At 41.5% G+C, this 18,530-nt stretch overlaps 1 protein-coding gene across 3 annotated transcripts; it reads left to right on the forward strand.

Annotated features, from left to right (window-relative positions):
• Nucleotides 1-4,324: 4,324 nt before the first annotated feature.
• UBLCP1 (ubiquitin like domain containing CTD phosphatase 1) lies at nucleotides 4,325-17,178 on the forward strand. Of its 3 annotated transcripts, none has more exons than XM_036391803.1 (11): nucleotides 4,325-4,430; nucleotides 6,685-6,878; nucleotides 7,729-7,820; nucleotides 8,226-8,311; nucleotides 8,400-8,515; nucleotides 9,562-9,660; nucleotides 10,604-10,641; nucleotides 12,743-12,841; nucleotides 13,280-13,396; nucleotides 14,698-14,825; nucleotides 16,156-17,178. In XM_036391803.1, exons 2-11 carry the CDS (start codon nucleotides 6,725-6,727, stop codon nucleotides 16,181-16,183), a joined length of 957 nt encoding a protein of 318 aa, XP_036247696.1. In that variant the 5' UTR covers nucleotides 4,325-4,430; nucleotides 6,685-6,724; the 3' UTR covers nucleotides 16,184-17,178. The 3 variants fall into 3 exon arrangements, with proteins under 3 accessions (XP_036247696.1, XP_036247697.1, XP_036247698.1); XM_036391804.2 differs by having other exon boundaries at nucleotides 4,337-4,430; nucleotides 6,688-6,878; XM_036391805.2 differs by having other exon boundaries at nucleotides 4,343-4,372.
• Nucleotides 17,179-18,530: the final 1,352 nt, after the last annotated feature.

Consider the following 18,530-nt stretch of genomic DNA (forward strand, 5'->3'; position numbering starts at 1 on the left):
AAAGGAATGTCCTAATGAGTAGGTTATTGGACAAAAAGTAAACCAATGCAAAAATTAAGATTGCCTGTGAAAGCTAATTTGGTACCTCATGTGTAATACTGGTGGCAGCCAGTCCCCAAAGCCTTTGTGCTCATTCCCTTCTTGCAATTTTATCCCATTCACTAAACAAAGGAACAAATATGTTTAATTAAAAGTTTCATTCCTGCAGAAACCCATGCCCAGAAAGAGAACTTGGGAGCATTACTGGGCAATGGCAACAGAGTCAGTGCATCTATCTCTGATTTAACTACTCTCACTCTAGAATCCCATCTCAAAAATTCCTGGTTTTCACTATCTGTGACCCTATTTCCTAAATTTCTCGCCATCGCTTAGCTTCTCATCATCTCCTAATTTTTCCTCTCATTGCTGCTGCTTTTCAGAGCAGAATTCAGCTGTTTTCTCAATTTCCTATTTGTTTTTTACACTTTTCAGAAAGCCATTCCTGCAGTATCACTGATAATTAAATCTCTCCTTTGATTAAATGTATCTTTACCCCTCTCATAACGCTGGACAGTGCTGACTCCAAACACATCAACAGCTGCTGTGATTTTCAACATACCTAAAGGAAAGCCAGAGCAATCTCTGTGTTGGGAAGCTGGAGAGCTGTGTGGTGATGTAAGGAAAAGGATGAATCAGGTTTTGTCCAGTGAACAAAAGCATCACAGTTCTTTCCCAAGATCCCTTGCCAGTGAGGCATAATCTAGAATACAAAGAATCGAAGTAAATAAAATAAAAATCATTGGGCTGAATAGTGGCAGAAGAATAACAGTTGCATTCAGGAGGTGGAAAATCATATGGTACAAGGGAACAAGCCTCTGGTATTTATATCATCTTGCAGTGCCAGCATTCACTAAATAATCCTGAAAAACCTCCTGTAAGGAAACTACATAAATAATATTCTAACTTCCCCTTTACTGATAAAGCAGCTGAGACAGAGACTGTATTAGTAATAACCTGAAAATGTGCTTCACTCCTAACTGGAGACATTTCCAAGTCTCCAGGCGAGCTGCCAGCTCCTGAAGCATCGCTGAACTCTGGGAATGTGGTGCTCAGAGTGGTGCCCAGAGTGGCAGTGACTCAGAATCACAGGGAGCCCTCAAATGCTGCATTTCTGGGGCACAGGGATGGCAGTGCCCAGCACACCCCACTGCCTGCTCTGCTGCAGGCACTGGTGAGCAGCAGGGCAGGAGGCTGCAAACACTTGGCTGGTATTGGACTTGCAGAGTTTGACATTGTCAGACATCACTGCCTTTACCACCTGCTGAGAACAAATTATAAACCAGAGAAAGGGCACTGGGAAAAAGCAATAAAGTGTCATAGGATATCATAAAAAGAGGCGTTAGGGGAAAAGCAAAAAGCATAAAACAGACTAAGAATAAAATACACTGGTACCAAAATGTATTTTAAGGATTATTCTATTCTTAGTGGAGAATATGGGCTCTGCTCTAGATTTTTTCCAAACATGGGTTTAGAGGTGGGGTAGAAAGGCTGGTGCATATTCAAGTGAGCTTTCTGAACCAAAAAGAAATTTGGAAAATAAAACAAAACAAAACTTTTAAGATCTTGAAATCTGTGCTGTTGGCCCCTTCATAGTCTGCAGCACATTAACATCTGCACTGACTCACCCCCATTAAAGTCACTGAATAAACAAATATTTAGCACCTCTCAGCCCTGCAATGTCATCACCTTTTGCTTTCCAACACCTTCTTATCACAGAGATGTGATCTAATCTCTTAATTCTCAAAGCAACCTTTTGAGGTTTCCAGAGTTTTCAGCTTTAAATGACAATTTATTTCAAAGGACTCTTACCCAACATCTCCCAGAGCTGCTAGTGAGAATTTTGCTCTCTTACATGCAGCATGAACAGCAATTTAGGCATGAGCTCCTGGGCTTCAGTACTTATGCACAGGAGCATATTGCACAAAAGGATCAGAAATGCGTGATGTGAACAGGAGGCACGGGAAGGGAGCCAGCAGGCATCAATCTGACATGCAGCCACTTCTTTTATTTCACCCTGGAGCATCCCAGGATGTAGCAGTGCACATCAAGGTGAAAGGGAACGTGCATTTGCTTTCAAATTTTCCCACTGCTCCTCTTTCCTCCTTGCCCTGCTAATTTACCACAGTGCAAACCCAGAGAGCCCCACCATGAAACACCTTCCTCAGTATGAAGATTGTGCTGTTTGGACTTTGAATTTTAATTACATGGTTTTAGTCAAATTACCACTTTGCATTTAGTAACATTAGGATTGAGCACCACCATGTGTTTCACAGCTAAATAAAATGATGTATTTATCTGCACCACGTGAATCTTGTCAGGATCAGAGCATCTTTTGAGGATCCCAAAACACCAGCATCAGACCAGAAATTAAATACGCATTCTTGTACTTTTTCATATACCTCCTCACACAAAAAACAAAACCAAACCCAAAATCCTACTGCGTCCTTTTCAAGAGAGCTTCCTAAAGGCCAACCAGAAAAGAACAAAATATATTTTTAACAGACTTGCAAATACAGAGATGATCACACTGGATGTCATCTTTGCAGCCTGAATTTTAAGCAGGCCTGGAGGGTGCATATTTTCATGACAGGGTGTGACTTTAATTACCAGTTGCAGTTTTGGAAGCTTTCCAGCACTATTGTAACATGCTGCCTCTGTGCAGAGGACAACTGTGTGTCATTCAAGCAAAAAGCAAACCCTTGGTGACTGGGATACAAGCAGAGCGACTGGTTTTATGTGGATTTAGGTGCAGTCAGAAACTAAACTTGACAAGAACAGTCCTTACAATGGTTTCCTATTTGTACCACTCTTCTAGAAACAAAAGTGGCATTTTTACACTAAAACTTGAGTACAGAACAAACTGAAAGTATATATCCAGGCAGGAAATACAATAAATTAATGTCCTCTCGAGAAAGAGATCAGGCTTCTACACAGTTTTTGCTTATACTGCCCTTCTCTGCTGAGATTCCCATAGAGCAGGAATGGCTCTTGCAAGTTGCAGCAAGAAACTTCTACTCCCTGTATTGCTGTTTACCTCTGCTCTTTTGTTCCCTTCCCTACTTATTACCAAGTTAAACAGGAAAAAATATCTAACCTCTCAATACTGCAAGACATAAGGTACTGGAGGACTGCAACCTTCACTTCCTTCCTCAAATTTAACACCACCTCTACTGACACCAAGCTGAACCAGTCTCTGAAAGCAGAACCGCTTTGCAGAAAAAGGTCACTTTGTGGCAAAGTCTATTTTTTCCTTCTACATCTGTTGCCTAAGCACAGAACCACTGCAGTTGAAGGCAGTTCCCAAGAACCCCAACAGGAATCAAGAAGTGTCAACAGACACCAAATGTGCCTGTAGAGTCAGCTTTAGGAGCAAAGAGAGTTTTGAGTCATAGAATCACAGAATGGTTTGGCTTGGAAGGGACCTTAAGAATGATTTCCTTCCAAACCCCCAGATGTGGGAAGACACCTTCCCCCGGACCAGGCTGCTCAGAGCTCCATCCAATCTGGTCCTGGACACTCCCAGCGATGGGACAGACACAGCTTCTCTGGAAAACCTGTTCCAGGGCCTCACTACCCTCACAGAAAATAATTTCTTGCTAATATCCAATCTAAACCCACTGTCTTTCAGTTTGAAACCAATCCCCCTTGTCCTATCTCTCCGGGCCACCATAAAGAGTCTCTCTCCAGCTTTCTTGTCATCTCCCTTCAGGTCCTGGAAGGCTGCAATTAGGTGGCCCTGAAACCTTCCCTTCTCCAAGCTGAACAAATCCCAACTCTCCCAGCCTTTCCTCCCAGCAGAGCTGCTCCATCCCTCTGATCATCCTGGTGCCTCGTCTGCACTCACTCCAGCAGCTCCACGTCCTTCCTGTGCTGGGACCCCAGAACTGGGGGCAGCTCTGCAGGGTCTCAGATCCCTGGGCACAGAACAATATGAATAAACAAAAGGAAACGGACAATAAACTCCTTTCACAGCCGGCAGTGTAAGACACACTCATGCCAGCAGCTGCCCGTGCTAGAGCCGCCTCTCCGGCCTCCCCGGAGAGAGGCCTCAGGCCGGCGCTGAGGGGGCGAGGGCTCCGCAGCGCCCGCCGCGGCGTTCCCTGCCGGTCGGCTGCGTGAGCCCGCCGGAGCAGCCCCGCGGAGCTCCTGTTCCCCCGCCCGGGGCCCGACCCGCAGCGCTGCCCGCCTCGCCCGGCGCCTGCCCGGGCCCCGCTCGGGGCCGGCGGTTCCCCCGGGCCGGCCCCGCGCACATCCGGGCCCCTCCCGCTTCCGCCGCGCGCCAGTTCCGCTTCCTGCGCGGCGGAGCGGGGACGGAGCCGGTCCCGCTGCCGGGGTGAGCGCCCGCTCCGCGCTGCCAGGGCGGGGGCGGATCGGCGGCCCCGCACAGCCCGGTGGGTGCGGCGGGGGCCGGGGGGAGGCCGGGCCGGGCCGGGGGGCCGGGGGCGGGCGGGTGTCGCGGCCGGGCCGGTGCCCCCGCGGGGCGGGAGCGGCTCCGCAGCCCCGCGGCCGCCGCAGCCCCGAGCGGGCGCTCCCGGCCGGGCCGCGCCGCTGCCGGGGCAGCCTCGGCGGGGCAGGAGAGCGCCGCTGTCACCGAGCAGCTGCCGGCCCCGATCCCCGTCCCGCACCTGTCACGGTGCTGTGGGAAGGGCGGCCCGAGCGCTCCGCGGGCGCCTGGGGTGGTTTAGGGGGTTCGGGCTTTATGGTGCTTAGCGGAACTCAGAGATGTGGATGCCTGTCTTCGGAATAGTCCCAGGAAAGTGTTGTAGTGCTGCAATTTAACAGCAGAACTCGAATGCTTTCTCTGAGCCGTGGTTTTCCAGCCCATTGGGTCTTGGAGGCCCAAGGGTCTTGTAAAGGCTTTGAAGATGAAATTAACCAAAGGAAGCAAAATTAGCTTTAGTTCTGCACAGCACCCAGCCCCGATGGTGGAGGCCTTGGTAATCCCTGTGTCTTTTTCTGCTCCCAAATCATTTTCCCATTTTCCTTGATTCGGACCCCTGAGTGTTTTGGCAGTGAATAGAAGTGTCTTGTTTCCTATAGCATTTGTCATGACAGAGCTATAGATCTGTAAGGATTGAGAGTTGGTCAGGTGCTCCTCTTTGCAGGGATGATCTTTTAGTTTAGCCCTGGATAGAGACTGCAGAAGTTTTCTGACAGTTCTTGCCCTGTGCATGTCCTTGCAGAATGATTTGAGCTGTATGGTACAGGTAAGGAAACAGACAATAAACTCTCCTTTCTGACTTAGTCTAAAGATTATGGACAGGAATAATTCATGATAATAACACTGTGTATCAACACCATACAGCCTTAGCCTCAGTAGAATTTCTTAGTGCTTCTTAGACCCCTTTTTCATGAGTCTTTGTCATGCCAGGTCCCAGTCTGATTTGACAATTTTTGGGAAAAAAATAAATTCATTTCCCAGTGATACAAGTTTTCCTCTTCAATTTGTTTTCAGGGCTCTTAGAGGCAATGGTGTGGAGGTGAGGTTTGTAGTGTCCTTAGCAAGGAGGTTGTACCTAGACTAATTCTCATCTGCTCTGAGATTGGTGGCTATGCCTGGGCAATTACAGGATTGTTCCCCATAGCCTTTACTGTGGAAAAGAGAGATTTTTTTCTGAGAATACAAAGCCAGAGAAGAAGAAGGATCAGAGTTTTGGCTTCTGAGATTTTTTAGAATTGCTAGACCTGCATTTCTTGAAGGTTGATAAGCCTAGATTTTTCACAGATCTGCTCTCTTTTTGAATATCAGTCATTTGAGGACAATTTCACCATCAGTGGTGCAGAGGCCTTCTCTGCATCTCCTGACTATCTGTAGCAGCCTTTTCATACCTTTCTATCTCCTTGATTCTATTTCTAAGCCCTAACAGAGAAAAAACATGTTCTTCCTTTTGCATTAAGCTAAAAATCTTGTTTTTCTGCTGTGTTTAATGTAGGACTGAACTGTTAAATACAATTTGTATAAACGATGCTTTGTAAATTAAAGATAGTATAATTATGGTTATTTTGCCAGCACTGCAATGAAAGTGCAGCTCTCTGGGTGTAATTGCATTGTGTGGGTGTGTGTTTTGGCTTTGTTTTCAAATTCCTGCTTTGATATTGCTACAGCGAGATGTAACCTGGGGTGTGCATTACTGCAGGTATTGCACAGTGGAAGGGATTAGAGAAATCCAGTGCCAAAAATGGACTGTTGGCCTCAGAACTATTTTTATGGGCTTATATATGCTAGGGATTTCATATTTGCTGTTGTGTTATTACATCTGTAAAGGCACCCATGGCTGGTTTGGTTGCATAAGTGTTGCAGAGGACATTTCTGAGCTTTGCAATGGCTTTTGTGGTGCTGCAGTGCTGTGCTCGAGTGTGCAGTGCACAGGCTGTACCTGCACAGAACACCCAGCAGATGTGAATGTGACATTGCTAAAAACATCAAAGTGGAACTCAGAGCCCCAGTTTTAACACTGTTCTTTTTCCCTTTGTTTCAGCGCTTTCTCAACACGTTTATCATCTGCTCAGGGGAAACAAACAGCTCTTTGATGTCCAATATAATAAAGAATCAAGAATGCTTTAAGTAGATGTTGTGGTTTGTCTTGTGGAAAGAGTGGTTCTCCTCTTTCTTCCTTACATGATCTTTGTGTTTCCCTCCTGCAGCAGATTTTTCAGACAGTAAGACTGAACATATGCTTCAAGGATGTCTCTCTCTCTCATAATAAAATGGGGTGGCCAGGAGTACACGATAACCTCTCTGTCAGAAGAAGACACAGTGTTGGACCTGAAACAGTCTCTGAAGGGCCTCACTGGAGTGTTACCAGAGCGTCAGAAACTGCTTGGGCTTAAAATGAAGGGTAACTCTCCTTCTTTACTGCTCTTGGGGATGTGCCTGAGGTGTTTAAGGACAAACATCCCCTAATCCTAGGCAGGATGTGTGCACTAGCAGAGCATCCACTTCCCAGTTGTAGCTCTGGAATGAACATTAATACAGATACTTCCTACATCACTGAATATTGGTTTATTATTAATAAACAATTTTCATCTGTCTGGTAATTTTTTAGTGCTTCACACTGCCCTGTCTTAGTGGGGAGGAGAATTGGGGGCAAAAAAGTAAACCTCATGGGTTGAGAAAGAGTTCCATGACTGAAAGATAATAAAATAGTATATAATACTAATTATTATAATAACAGTAATGAAAAGAGGAGAAAGAGGCATAAAACCCAAGAGAAACCAGTGCCACAATGCAGTTGCTCACCACCCACTGACCAATGCCCATCCAGTCCCTGAGCAGCAGTCGGTGTCTCCCAGCCAGTTCCCCCCTGTTCATACTCTGGGCATGAGGTTCTGTGCTGTGGAATATCCCTTTGCCCACTTCCCCCAGCTCCTTGTGCACCTGCTCACTGTCAGAGCACAGGAAACTGGAAAGTCCTTGATTTAGAGCAAGCACTGCTTGGCACCAACTAAACCATTGGTGTGCCATCAACATTATTATCAAATCAAACCCAAAACACAGCACTGCAGCAGTTACCATGAAGAAAATCAACTCAGTCCCAACCAAAACCAAGACACCGTATGTGGAAGATTATGATAACACAGCTTGGCATAGCTCATATTTTACAGGAAGCTTGTTTCAATTACACATGGAATGTATTGACATTTTTCTGAAATCTTTACCTCAATTAAAAAAAAAAATCTGCATTACAGGCAAACCTGCAGATGATGATGTTAAGCTTGGAGCCCTCAAGTTGAAACCAAATACTAAGATAATGATGATGGGCACTCGTGAAGAGAGTTTGGTAAATAATTTGCTTGTTTATTAGTTAAACAGGAAAAATGCTTCGTGTCTCCTAACTGTGATTTTAAATTTTGACTATTCCAGTCATCATTTAAAAAATGATAGTATAATAGATTTCTGTTGGCATTTTTAGTGTAAAATAAACTTTGCTGCAGACTCTCAGAGCAGTGTACTTATGAAACTCCTGTGGTGTTCTGTACTTGAAGTACAAACCTATTATTGTGATACTGACTTCTTAAATCTGAACAATCATCAGTATACTTAAATAATGCTTTCCACTAGTAAAGTGAAACAATTTTGGTTAAATAGTATTCCTGCCTTGCAATGTGCAGTAACAGAAACTTGATATCTATTGTTATTTTTCCTCTCTGATCGTTGTTATCTTTTATTATTTTTATTCCTCTAGGAAGATGTCCTTGGGCCGCCTCCAGATAATGATGATGTGGTCAATGACTTTGATATTGAAGAGGAAGTTGTGGAAGTAGAAAATAGGTTAGGAGTTCAAGCTGTTAAAACAGTTTGTTATTGACTGTAGAAAGTACATTTTAATTAACTGTAACTTTTTGCACTGTTACATCAGGGAAGAAAATCTACTAAAAATTTCCCGTAGAGTTAAAGAATACAAAGTGGAAATTCTGAATCCTCCTAGAGAAGGAAAAAAGCTGCTGGTGCTAGATGTTGATTATACACTATTTGGTGAGTTTTTATGCAATTTTTGGGTTTTGTTTGTTTGACAACTCAATTTATTTGCCAGATCAGGTTTCTTGATTTTTGCTTTGGTGTGTTGTACAACATAACTTCTGCTTTGTATGATTTTGTGGTCTTTTGTTCACATTTTAAAAAGCATTTTAAAATGTTGCATGTTGTTGATTTTAGTGCAGCAGTTATTTAATTGCTGCAAAAAGCAGCAATTTAGTCTTCTCTGCTGATAGTCTTTCCCTTGACAACTTGTATCTTGACCATCACAGTAGCTTGGCAAGATGCTGTAAAATAATGATCCCATTCTGTACCTGATTTACTCTACTCTGGGGGGGGAGTGTGGGAGAACAGCTTCAAATTTTATTTACATACCATTCACAAAAACATGTTTTACTTGAAAATTCTGCCAAGCTGGTTTTTTTTGAAAGCCAGAATTCTCCTTCTAACTTAACTTGCTAGTTTGTAGGTGTGCCATGGCAGCATGACTGTGAGCAGTAAATAATACCTTCCCTTTTCCTTAGTTTTCCTTTTTGATGACATTTGTTTCCAACCTGACTTTAAAATTCAGCCTATTTCTAAGCTTAAAATTTTTATTGAGAGGTCTTCTGCTGGCAGATTTTACAGCAGTTTTGGATTTGGAGCAGGAATGTTTGCATCTCTGAAATGAGCCTGATGTATGTTCACGCAATTAACTGGACTAGGCCTGAAGGAATCTGTTTCATATCTGGCCAGTTACTAATTTGTTAAGTGCACAGATGATTTGCCCTGACTCTTCAAAGATATTCATACTCAGAGATCTCTTGATTTAATTATTGCTAAGCCCTCAAGTAGCTGTGAGACCAACAGATAAATATTCCCTCGGCTTTGTCTTTCCACCTTTAAAATGGGCCTGGGAGTTTGATATCAAATCATTCATGACCTTAAAGTGCTTCAGTGCTCCCCTCATGAAACTCTTTGAGTCTCTGGATAGAAAGGAAAATCAGACTGGGCTTTAATAGCTAATACTTTAATACTGAATTGTTTATCTCTTATATTTTGTTTAGACCACAGGTCATGTGCTGAAACTGGGGTAGAGCTGATGAGGCCATACCTTCATGAATTCCTGACTTCTGCATATGAGGACTATGATATTGTAATTTGGTGTAAGTATTATACTCTGTGCCTAAGAATTTATTGTAAATTGTCATCCAGAGCAGGGACTCCAGGTGGGAGGTTTTTATATTGCTTTTTAGTGTGAGTCACAAGATCTAAAATGATACAGAAACGTTTGGCTGTAATTTGCACAACTATTAGAGATATTTTAGAAAAATACCAATTCTTATGTGAAAAAGCCCCACATACTGCTCACAAGAATGGGTCTAGTCACAAGATAAAGCTCAGCATCACTTTACTGACTGTGACTTTGTACAAAGAAACAGAACTCTATAATCAACATTAGAACACTGCTTCATAGTGATTTTACAAATAATCTCAATGCAGACAACACATAGTGAGCTGCCAAATGAACCAAACTCTCCTGTCTGCAGGAGTGGTTGCTTGATTCTTTGCATTCTAGTTCAATTCCTGTCCAACAGCTGGAGAACAGACTTTAGCCAGTGCAGGGTTAAAACCATATTAAAATTGTGTGACAAAATTCCATTTTCATAGTCTTGAACAATGTTTCTCCATGTTCTTAGACCAGCAGGCAGTTTGATACTTTGTTCTTTCCAGATTTTATGTATTCCTGTCATTGCTTCCAGGAGGAAATCCTGCACAGGCAGTGAGGTTGCTCAAGCCAGGTGTATCCATGGTCTTACAGGCTGTGGTTCAGTAACAGCTGATCTAGAAAATGGTATAAATATTTGCAGTGCTTCATCTAGTTGTTCATTTGAAAAGTAAGCTTTTCCAAACAAAAATAGGCTTCCCTGATAAAAGACTTTCTTTAAGACCCTAAAAGTTGCAACAAAAGTGGATCTTTCTAAAATTAAATTTTGTGTAAAAATTTGACAAATTGAGTGAACAAGTTCTTAGCTTATTTCTTTTTTTTTGCCTGCCAATGACTTATTTTGATAAAGTATTCTTTCTGTTTTCTCCCTTTTGTTTCAGCTGCTACTAATATGAAGTGGATTGAAGCCAAAATGAAAGTAAGTTGCTCTGAAAACATCTGGTCTGGGTAACCATTCATGCAGTTGTGCTTATGCTCAGCATTGTAGAGCAGGTTAGAAACAGGGGAGGTTGTATGAATCATAACCTGAGTTGCTTCAATTTCCATAGTCACTTGAAATTATCTTGATCACAAAACTAGATTGAATCTAATTTTAGAATTCCACACAAACTATCAGCAGTAGGTGTTAAATTTAGCAGAACTAAACACAAGTCAGTACCTGCTGAAACTTGGATTTGTCACGCAGCCCTGCACAGTTGCTTTCATCTTACCTCTAATTATAGAGCTCCAGTCTTTAAATGTGACTTTTTTAAAGGAACAGACAGATGTGACATGCTGGAGCAAGTTATCAAGAGGAAACTCTTCTCATATTTATCTTTACCTCTTGCAGCTGGGGGTTCTGTTGCTTCCTCTGCCTTATTAAACATCCCATAAGAGCTCTTTCATTTTCTGGTTTCTTCCCCACTGGAATCAGGCAGGAAGCCAGTTTTGAACAGCTGACCTCATGGTAAACATATTTACAGTCAGGCTTAGCTGTAAATCTAATGAGCTTACTAAGAATTGCTGTGTGTTTGGTTGGTGGGTTAGGGGTTTTTTATGTTTATAAATCAAAAGTTATTTCCATTCCAGGAAAAACCTTTCCAAATTTAAGCTTTTACTATGCACTATTTTTCAGGCTTTCACAGAGCAAAACACATTTTTGCAGTGTTCTCTTCCTCAAAATAATTAATTGCCACCACCTTTTCTAAACAAAAATGCCTCTTAGAAATGAGAATCTTTAGTCAGAACTGTGAAGTGGAGTTAGTGCAAGTAAAATCAGTGCTGAGCCTTGCAAACATTGCATTCTTGTGTCACATATTTATACTGTGTTGTCACAGTAGTGCTAGGACTCAGTCTTGTGAAAAATCATTGTTCAAAACTGGGTTCTTCCCCCTGCACTGGTCACCTTTCTGCATTTCCAGGTTGCTTTTCCAACCCTCCTCCTGAGCCCTGATCCACTGAGATTCCTGCCACTAGATGCCACTTTCTGTTTCTCCTTAAACTGATGGCACCAGGGGTGCTTCCCTACCAGAGTTTCACTTTTGGTCAGGGAGCTGTGATTCCAGCAATAGTTGGCATTACAGTTTCTGGTTTAAAATACAAAGCAGGAACAGCATTTAAAAGAAGGGAGTATCAGACAAGCAAATTTAATCTCTCAGTTACCACCCTTTTATGCCTGAAATTCAAACATTCTAGAACAGCTGGTTCTGTCAGTGTAACAGGATACTGACCCAGGGAGGTAGAGCATTTCATTTGCAAGATTGCATTTTTAAATAAAAGCAAATCAGGTAAGTGTGCCTGGATAGTTGCAGAAGAGCTGCTGCAGTTTGTATTTTCTCCCTGTTACACAGGTTTGCATATGGCTGCTGTTTCACACACCAGAAGTTGTCAGCAATATCTGTGTTGTACCATATCAGCAGATTTTACTGGTACTTTTCAGCTTTGGAAAGGATTTGAAATAGAAATGATGCTCCCTCATCTAGTCTTAAGTTTTTTATTTCTAGAAAGGTTGTTTTACTTGGAGTGTTTCAGGAGTTACCAAATCTTAAAAGTGCAAATTGACACTAATACTGGTTATCTTGGACATGTGCCAGAGGGAGCAGTGACAGTGAGATGTTCCTGGGTATTCCATCTTGGATTAGGCTGTGATTTGTGCAAATCACTGTGAGGAACAAAGAGCAGCCAGAACACAATTGCTGGAAAGTTAAATTGAGGTGTGGAGAACTTGTGAGTGGTTGTGCATGAAGGTTTGAGCAAAACCTCTCTGTATTTTGGCTTCTCTGCAAAGTTGCTTTGATTTTCTGCCAGCATCAGCTGTTAAGTTCCTGATATTAAACACTAAAAATAAATCCCTGTGTGCACTTTTATGATCCCCATTATGTAACAAATGCAAATTTCCCCAGGTATCTATTTTTAGTGTGTCTCTGATAAACCTCCACAGCTCACCCCGTGACAAACAATCTACTATAATTGTGGTTCCAGTTGTCGAGCAGTAAAACTGCCATAATTAGAAGCTTTAATCATAAATCTTTGTGATGCAGGAGCTTGGGGTGAGTACCAATGCAAACTACAAGATCACTTTCATGCTGGACAGTGCTGCCATGATAACAGTGCACACTCCTCGGAGAGGACTAATAGATGTAAGTACCAATTTTTATCCTAGTCTTGTTCTACATTCAGCTGGCATTTTATCCCACCCCTTTAAAATACTCAACAAAAAAAAGTTGTTCAGGAATTTTCATGCAGTAAAACGGCAAGAATCTTGGAACCACAGGTTTTTTTCTACTGGAAGTCTCTATTCATGTTTTGAGTGATAGCTTTAGATTTCACAGCTTTCAAACCAAACAGTAGGTGAATGTTGCAAGAAAACTTAGTGCCAACAGAAAGGTTTTCCTTAGTGGAGGGTATTTATATTATTTCACATCTTCCTTTGTTAAAGCCAAACTACTTGCTAATGGTAAAGCAAAAGAATACAAGTGGTCATTCAAGTTAGGACTCAGGTTCCTGTAGATGGCATTTTCACGTCCTGCATGTGATCTGATTTACCTGAGATACCTTGTATTGTGTTGTGTTTGCAGGTGAAGCCTCTTGGTGTTATCTGGGGAAAGTTTTCAGAATATTACAGCAAAAAAAATACTATTATGTTTGATGATATTGGCCGAAACTTCCTGATGAACCCACAGAATGGACTCAAGGTAATGGAAACTGGAATTTTCATTTACTGCTACTTTTTCTTGATACTTCAAGTAGTACTTTCTCCTACTTCTTTGCTGCAGCATAAAGAAAGACTATTTTTAACTAGCAATGATGCATGTATTGTTAAATCTGTTAATTCACAGTGCCATTTGTCTGGCTTAGTATTTCCCTAATAACAGTATTAAATAAACCTTGTGTCACTATTAAGCATTTAATAGATTACCAAAATCAATGAAATTCTTATTTCTGCCTAAGTTATACCTGCAAGCTGTAATCAAGCTGGGCATTGCTGACAGGCACCATTGAAAATGTGTTGTTCAATCTCCAGAGTGGTCATATTCAAAAATAAGTCAAATAACAAATGGCTGTACTTCATGATAGTATGACAGGATAATCACAAGTATTCTATATGAGAAATAATTAGTACCTTGAGCCACTTTAACTATAGAACAGCAAATATTTCATTTTATACAACTGTCAACCAGTGTGTGCTCTGTAATTACTGCTGGTTCTGAATAAGAGTGCAGCTTAAATTTCTACATACAGTAGCAGTAAAACAACTTGCATAAATCTCTCTAAAAAAGAAAAAGATGTTTTCAAATGCAGAAGTTGAAGATGGTATCTCTTTGAAAGTATCCACAATGTGAAGAGAAGAGCAGCTGATGAGATCTAACAAGATTATCTTAACTGGAAGGAGAATCAGGAATAGCAAAGATCTTGCTGGAAGGGGATTATCCAGAGGTCCCTCTAGCTCAGATTGGAAAAATGTTTGTCAAAGTGTTGTTAACAGCTGCAGACAAGAGCACTGAATCACTAAAACAAGGCCCAGGTATAATGTATTCCAAGCTTTGCTTCTGATACCTCATTTCACAACAGCTCTGGTTGTAGTCAAAGGCTTTTTGCTGAAAAAAATCTGGTTCCAATGATACCACACAACTCACAATGCTGAGCTGAAAACCCCTCCTGCAAAAATCTCTGTGAAATCAATTAGAAAATGTGGCACTCCATTCCAGATCATTTTATCAGTGTGTCTGAGGGGGAAGGCTTGAAGAAGTGTAAGGGAAAATAATTTTTTTCTGGTTGATGCAAGGTAAAAACTCCTCAGTCCCATTTGCATGAACAGGACAAATTGGATCTGACCACTACTGGAAAAGGGTTTTCTTTCCTCTTCCCTGTGAAAAGTTATAACTTGTCATAGTACTGAAAATACATTTTAGTCAGGTGGTAAGTGATAGAGAATCTAAAGCATTTTTTCCTTCTGTGAGCAAATGGTTATACCCAGTTTCTCTCTTTTGTATAGATAAGGCCTTTTATGAAAGCACATTTAAATCGGGATAAAGACAAGGAGCTTCTAAAGCTCACCCAATACCTCAAAGAAATAGCAAAATTAGATGACTTTTTGGAGCTGAATCACAAACATTGGGAAAGGTAAGAAAAAAGGCAAAATTCTTGCTTCCTTCTGTCCCTGACCCTGGTGTTTTGTTTGAGGTTATCTCTACAAACATCAGAAACAACGGAACTGATGAACTTTATAACTTACAGTTACAAAGGTCCTTTAGTTTGAGGAGAATTTTAATAGGGCTGTAGTGTTGGGATAGCTTCCCTAAAATGATAAGTTTTTGACAGAATGCATCCATGTTTTCCTACTACTCCAGTATTCAGCACTGCCAATTATGCATCCTAAAAGGAAGAGAATTTTGAAGGAACGTGGTCCCTGGAAACCTCTTTCTTTCCACCCCAGAAAAGTTAGACTGTGGGTTCAGATCCCAAATCCTTTGTTTTAAGGCAACTTCTCTAGAAGTTCCTTGAAAGCTTTGTTGTGTTAGTGTAGTTCTTAGGCACATCCAGGTGGGGTGGTATTGCAGGATTCATCAGCTCCAAGTAACTGTCTTACAAGCAAAAACAAACTTGGAGTTTTCCAGGTGCATCAGTTAGCATCCTAATTCTTGCTAGAAAGTGATTAACTGAAGGGCTTCAGCAAAATTATTCTTGGTTTTATGCAACAGCCAGAGGGTTCAATGCATGTGAAGAAAAACTGTTGGAAAACCACTCCTTTGGTGTTTAAAAAAATGGAGCCTTACAGGCTTGATATAATTTTTCTTTTCTGAATAGAACAGAAAGTAAAATGTTAAACCTTAAAAGCAGTGAAATTCACTGGATATTTCACACTGTCAGTGAAATTGGTTGGATTCTTTCTCCTAGAGTATTTGCAAAGCCTTTCTCACACCACACAGGCAGATTGCTCCAGCTCTGGTGCCAAGAGAGCTGTGAGATCAGAATACAGAAAGCAGTTCAGAGTCACTCAGCTTCTCCAGAGAAGCTGCTGGAGGGCTGTTCTTTTCAGGTTATGCTGCATCAGTTCATTAAAGTCCTGAATTTATTTGAAGGAGTGCCATTACTAATGGGCCTTTTCATCTTAAAGGATATAAAAGCCACTTCTCCAACTGATGTAATTTTCCATCCTCTTAGCATGAAACAGGTTTCCATTTCCTTCCTCCCTTTTGTTTAAAAAGCCTGATAGAGTCTAACTAGAACATGACTTTGAATTACCGCAAGATAACCTATCGTGGAATTGAAAGATGTTGAAATTAAATAAAAATCATAAGTGCTATTGATTGATTGCATATCTAATTTTTGGTTATCAGTAGAAGGATTGTTGGTAAGAAAAGAAAGCAGAGTCATACTTTGATCCTAAGATCTCAGGTATATTTGTGGCCACCTCTTACTTGGTGAAAAACTCTACTTTTGTTTCTTTCAGGTATCTCTCAAAGAAGCAAGGACAATAACACTAATAAAACTGTGTGGCACTGAATCGAAGGGAACATCACTAAGATCATTGGACTTTTCCTTGCTTTTGTGCTAGAGTATAATAGTGCTGGACACTGGACCCAATGCCAGAACGACTGCTAAACTTGGTCTTCCAGCTGGTTGGTTGTGGGTTTTTTAAAAGATCACAGCAATAAGCTCAAAGTGGGAGAAACAAGTCAGTTGCTTTTTCTTGCATTCAGTTCTGGTGTTACTTCTCAAAATACTTTCCTCTCCTTTGCTGCTGAAGTATAACCATAACCATCAAAGACCAAAACCATTCTGAGACTAGAAAAAAAAAATATTTAGACCAAAAATGTTGATTAAAAAGCCAACCTTGGCAGTGTATGAATTGTATAAGTCCTCTATTCCCTCCATCTTTAGAAACAGTCTCCCTCTCCCATTCCAGTATTTAAGTCTATAAATTACAAGTTGTCTAAGTTTGGTATGTATTAGTATGTCAGTGTTTCTCTGTGCAAGACAGTAAGATGGGAAAGTACCACCTCTGTGGCCAGTTTACCCCAGTGTGTGAACTTGTACTATAAAGCAGTGTTTACTGGAAAACAAAAGATTGAAATTTGAGGGAGAGAAACCCACTGTTACTTGATCAGTGAAAAGCAGTCTGCCTGAAAAATCCCCATATCTCTGATAAAGGGTTTAAACCTCAGATGGGAAAGTCACATTCCTAACAAAGCATGAACAAAACCCTTGTTCTCTTCTAGCTAAATCTTGTCAAAGTGCAAACACTGTGTTTAAATACAATATTCAGCCATACTGTTCTTAAAATATCATTTACTTGCGCTGCTTATGCCTGCACTATAGAAGTGTGATGTGACTGCTGTTTGGCATTTCCAACACTTGTGCATTATGCAGTTCATGGATTTGAAAGAAGACTGACCCTTTCAAATAAAAAAATGGTATATATTGTTCTTAAGGAACTATAGCAGTTGTGTAAATAATAAATACCTTTTTCATACTTTGTGTCCTGTGCTGCCTTCAGTATTTAGCTTGCATCAGGAACCATCAATAATATTAATTTGGGGGGGATTGGAGGATTTGTTTGGATTTCAAAGACACCGGGTTTGCATCAGGAGTTGAGTAAGAGCCTGGTTTGTGCCTCTGTGGATTAGGGACGTGGTGTAGCACCGGGCTGGCCAGGAAAGGAGCCCTGACAGCTCATGTCAGGCTGTCAGGACAGCAGGCACAGATGAGCACGCAAGGCTCCAGCTCAGTGACCTGTCAGAAAACATCCAGGTCCTTGTTCAGGGCTCTGTGTGCTTTAGTGCCAGCCCCAGGTGCCTTTGACAGAGCAAACCAGAAACCTGATGCATAAAAGTGGTGCTGTAGGTAAGTGTGGAGGGTGAAGAGCTGCAGTTTTGTCTCTAGAGCTGATTTCTGATCAAGGAGCTGAGCCCTGTACAGACAGCACAGGGAGAATCCCTGAGCTTACACCAGTGATCCTTGCCTGGAAAAGCTGCAGCAGCAGAGATCATGGAACTGGGGTGTGGTGCACTGGTGTTCCTTTGACTTTGAACACTGGAAAGAAGTCAAGGCATTGCAGTTAAATCAGCTGTGGAGTTTGTGCTGGGCAGAGAGAGAAAACCAAAACAAGGGAATATATTTAAACATGTGCCTGCATTTTTTTCCTCAAAGTTGTCCTGCAAACAGAAGGTTACAGTGAATGAGCAATACTCATTTCTTTTGCTTTATACAAGCAAAGTTTAAAAAATCAATCTTGATTTTATTTCAGTGACATGGGGGTTTTGTCCCAGAATTTGAGAGCATTCACTGATCTGAAGGTGATGTGCACTCCTCTTTCAAATATTTTATAAGCTGAGCTGGAACATGCAAGTGTGATCTCAAAGTGATGGTAACACAGAGCTCTTGCTGACAAGTTGTTAGGTCTTTTATGACTAATATGATTTCCCTTACTATATTTTCTGTTTGGGGACTAGCCTTGCAGTTTGATTTGGTTATCTTCTAAAAATGCTGCTGGGATTTGCTTGGCTGAGATTTTTAAAATCGTGAAGCTGTGGATAAGGCAAGCACAAACCTGATGTTAAAATGACTACAAGAGTCAGGGGGCACTGATGGGAGAGTGGGTTAAAATGGTAAAAGCAGCAGGAATAAATCTGGATTTTGTTGCCATAGTTGGTTGTGGAGGCAGGAGGCATCAGCAGGTTCAGAAAAGAGTTCAGCACCTTCATAGAGAAGTCCACAAGTGGAAGCTAAAGGGAATAGCACTAAAGGGAATAGGAAGGGCTAATAGCCTGCAATAAAAGAATTGGAGGTGCTCAGGAAGATGGGAGTGGGTCACAGAGAGCAGCA

Source organism: Molothrus ater, chromosome 15 (assembly GCF_012460135.2).
Source record: "Molothrus ater isolate BHLD 08-10-18 breed brown headed cowbird chromosome 15, BPBGC_Mater_1.1, whole genome shotgun sequence".
NCBI classification, from domain to species: domain Eukaryota; kingdom Metazoa; phylum Chordata; class Aves; order Passeriformes; family Icteridae; genus Molothrus; species Molothrus ater.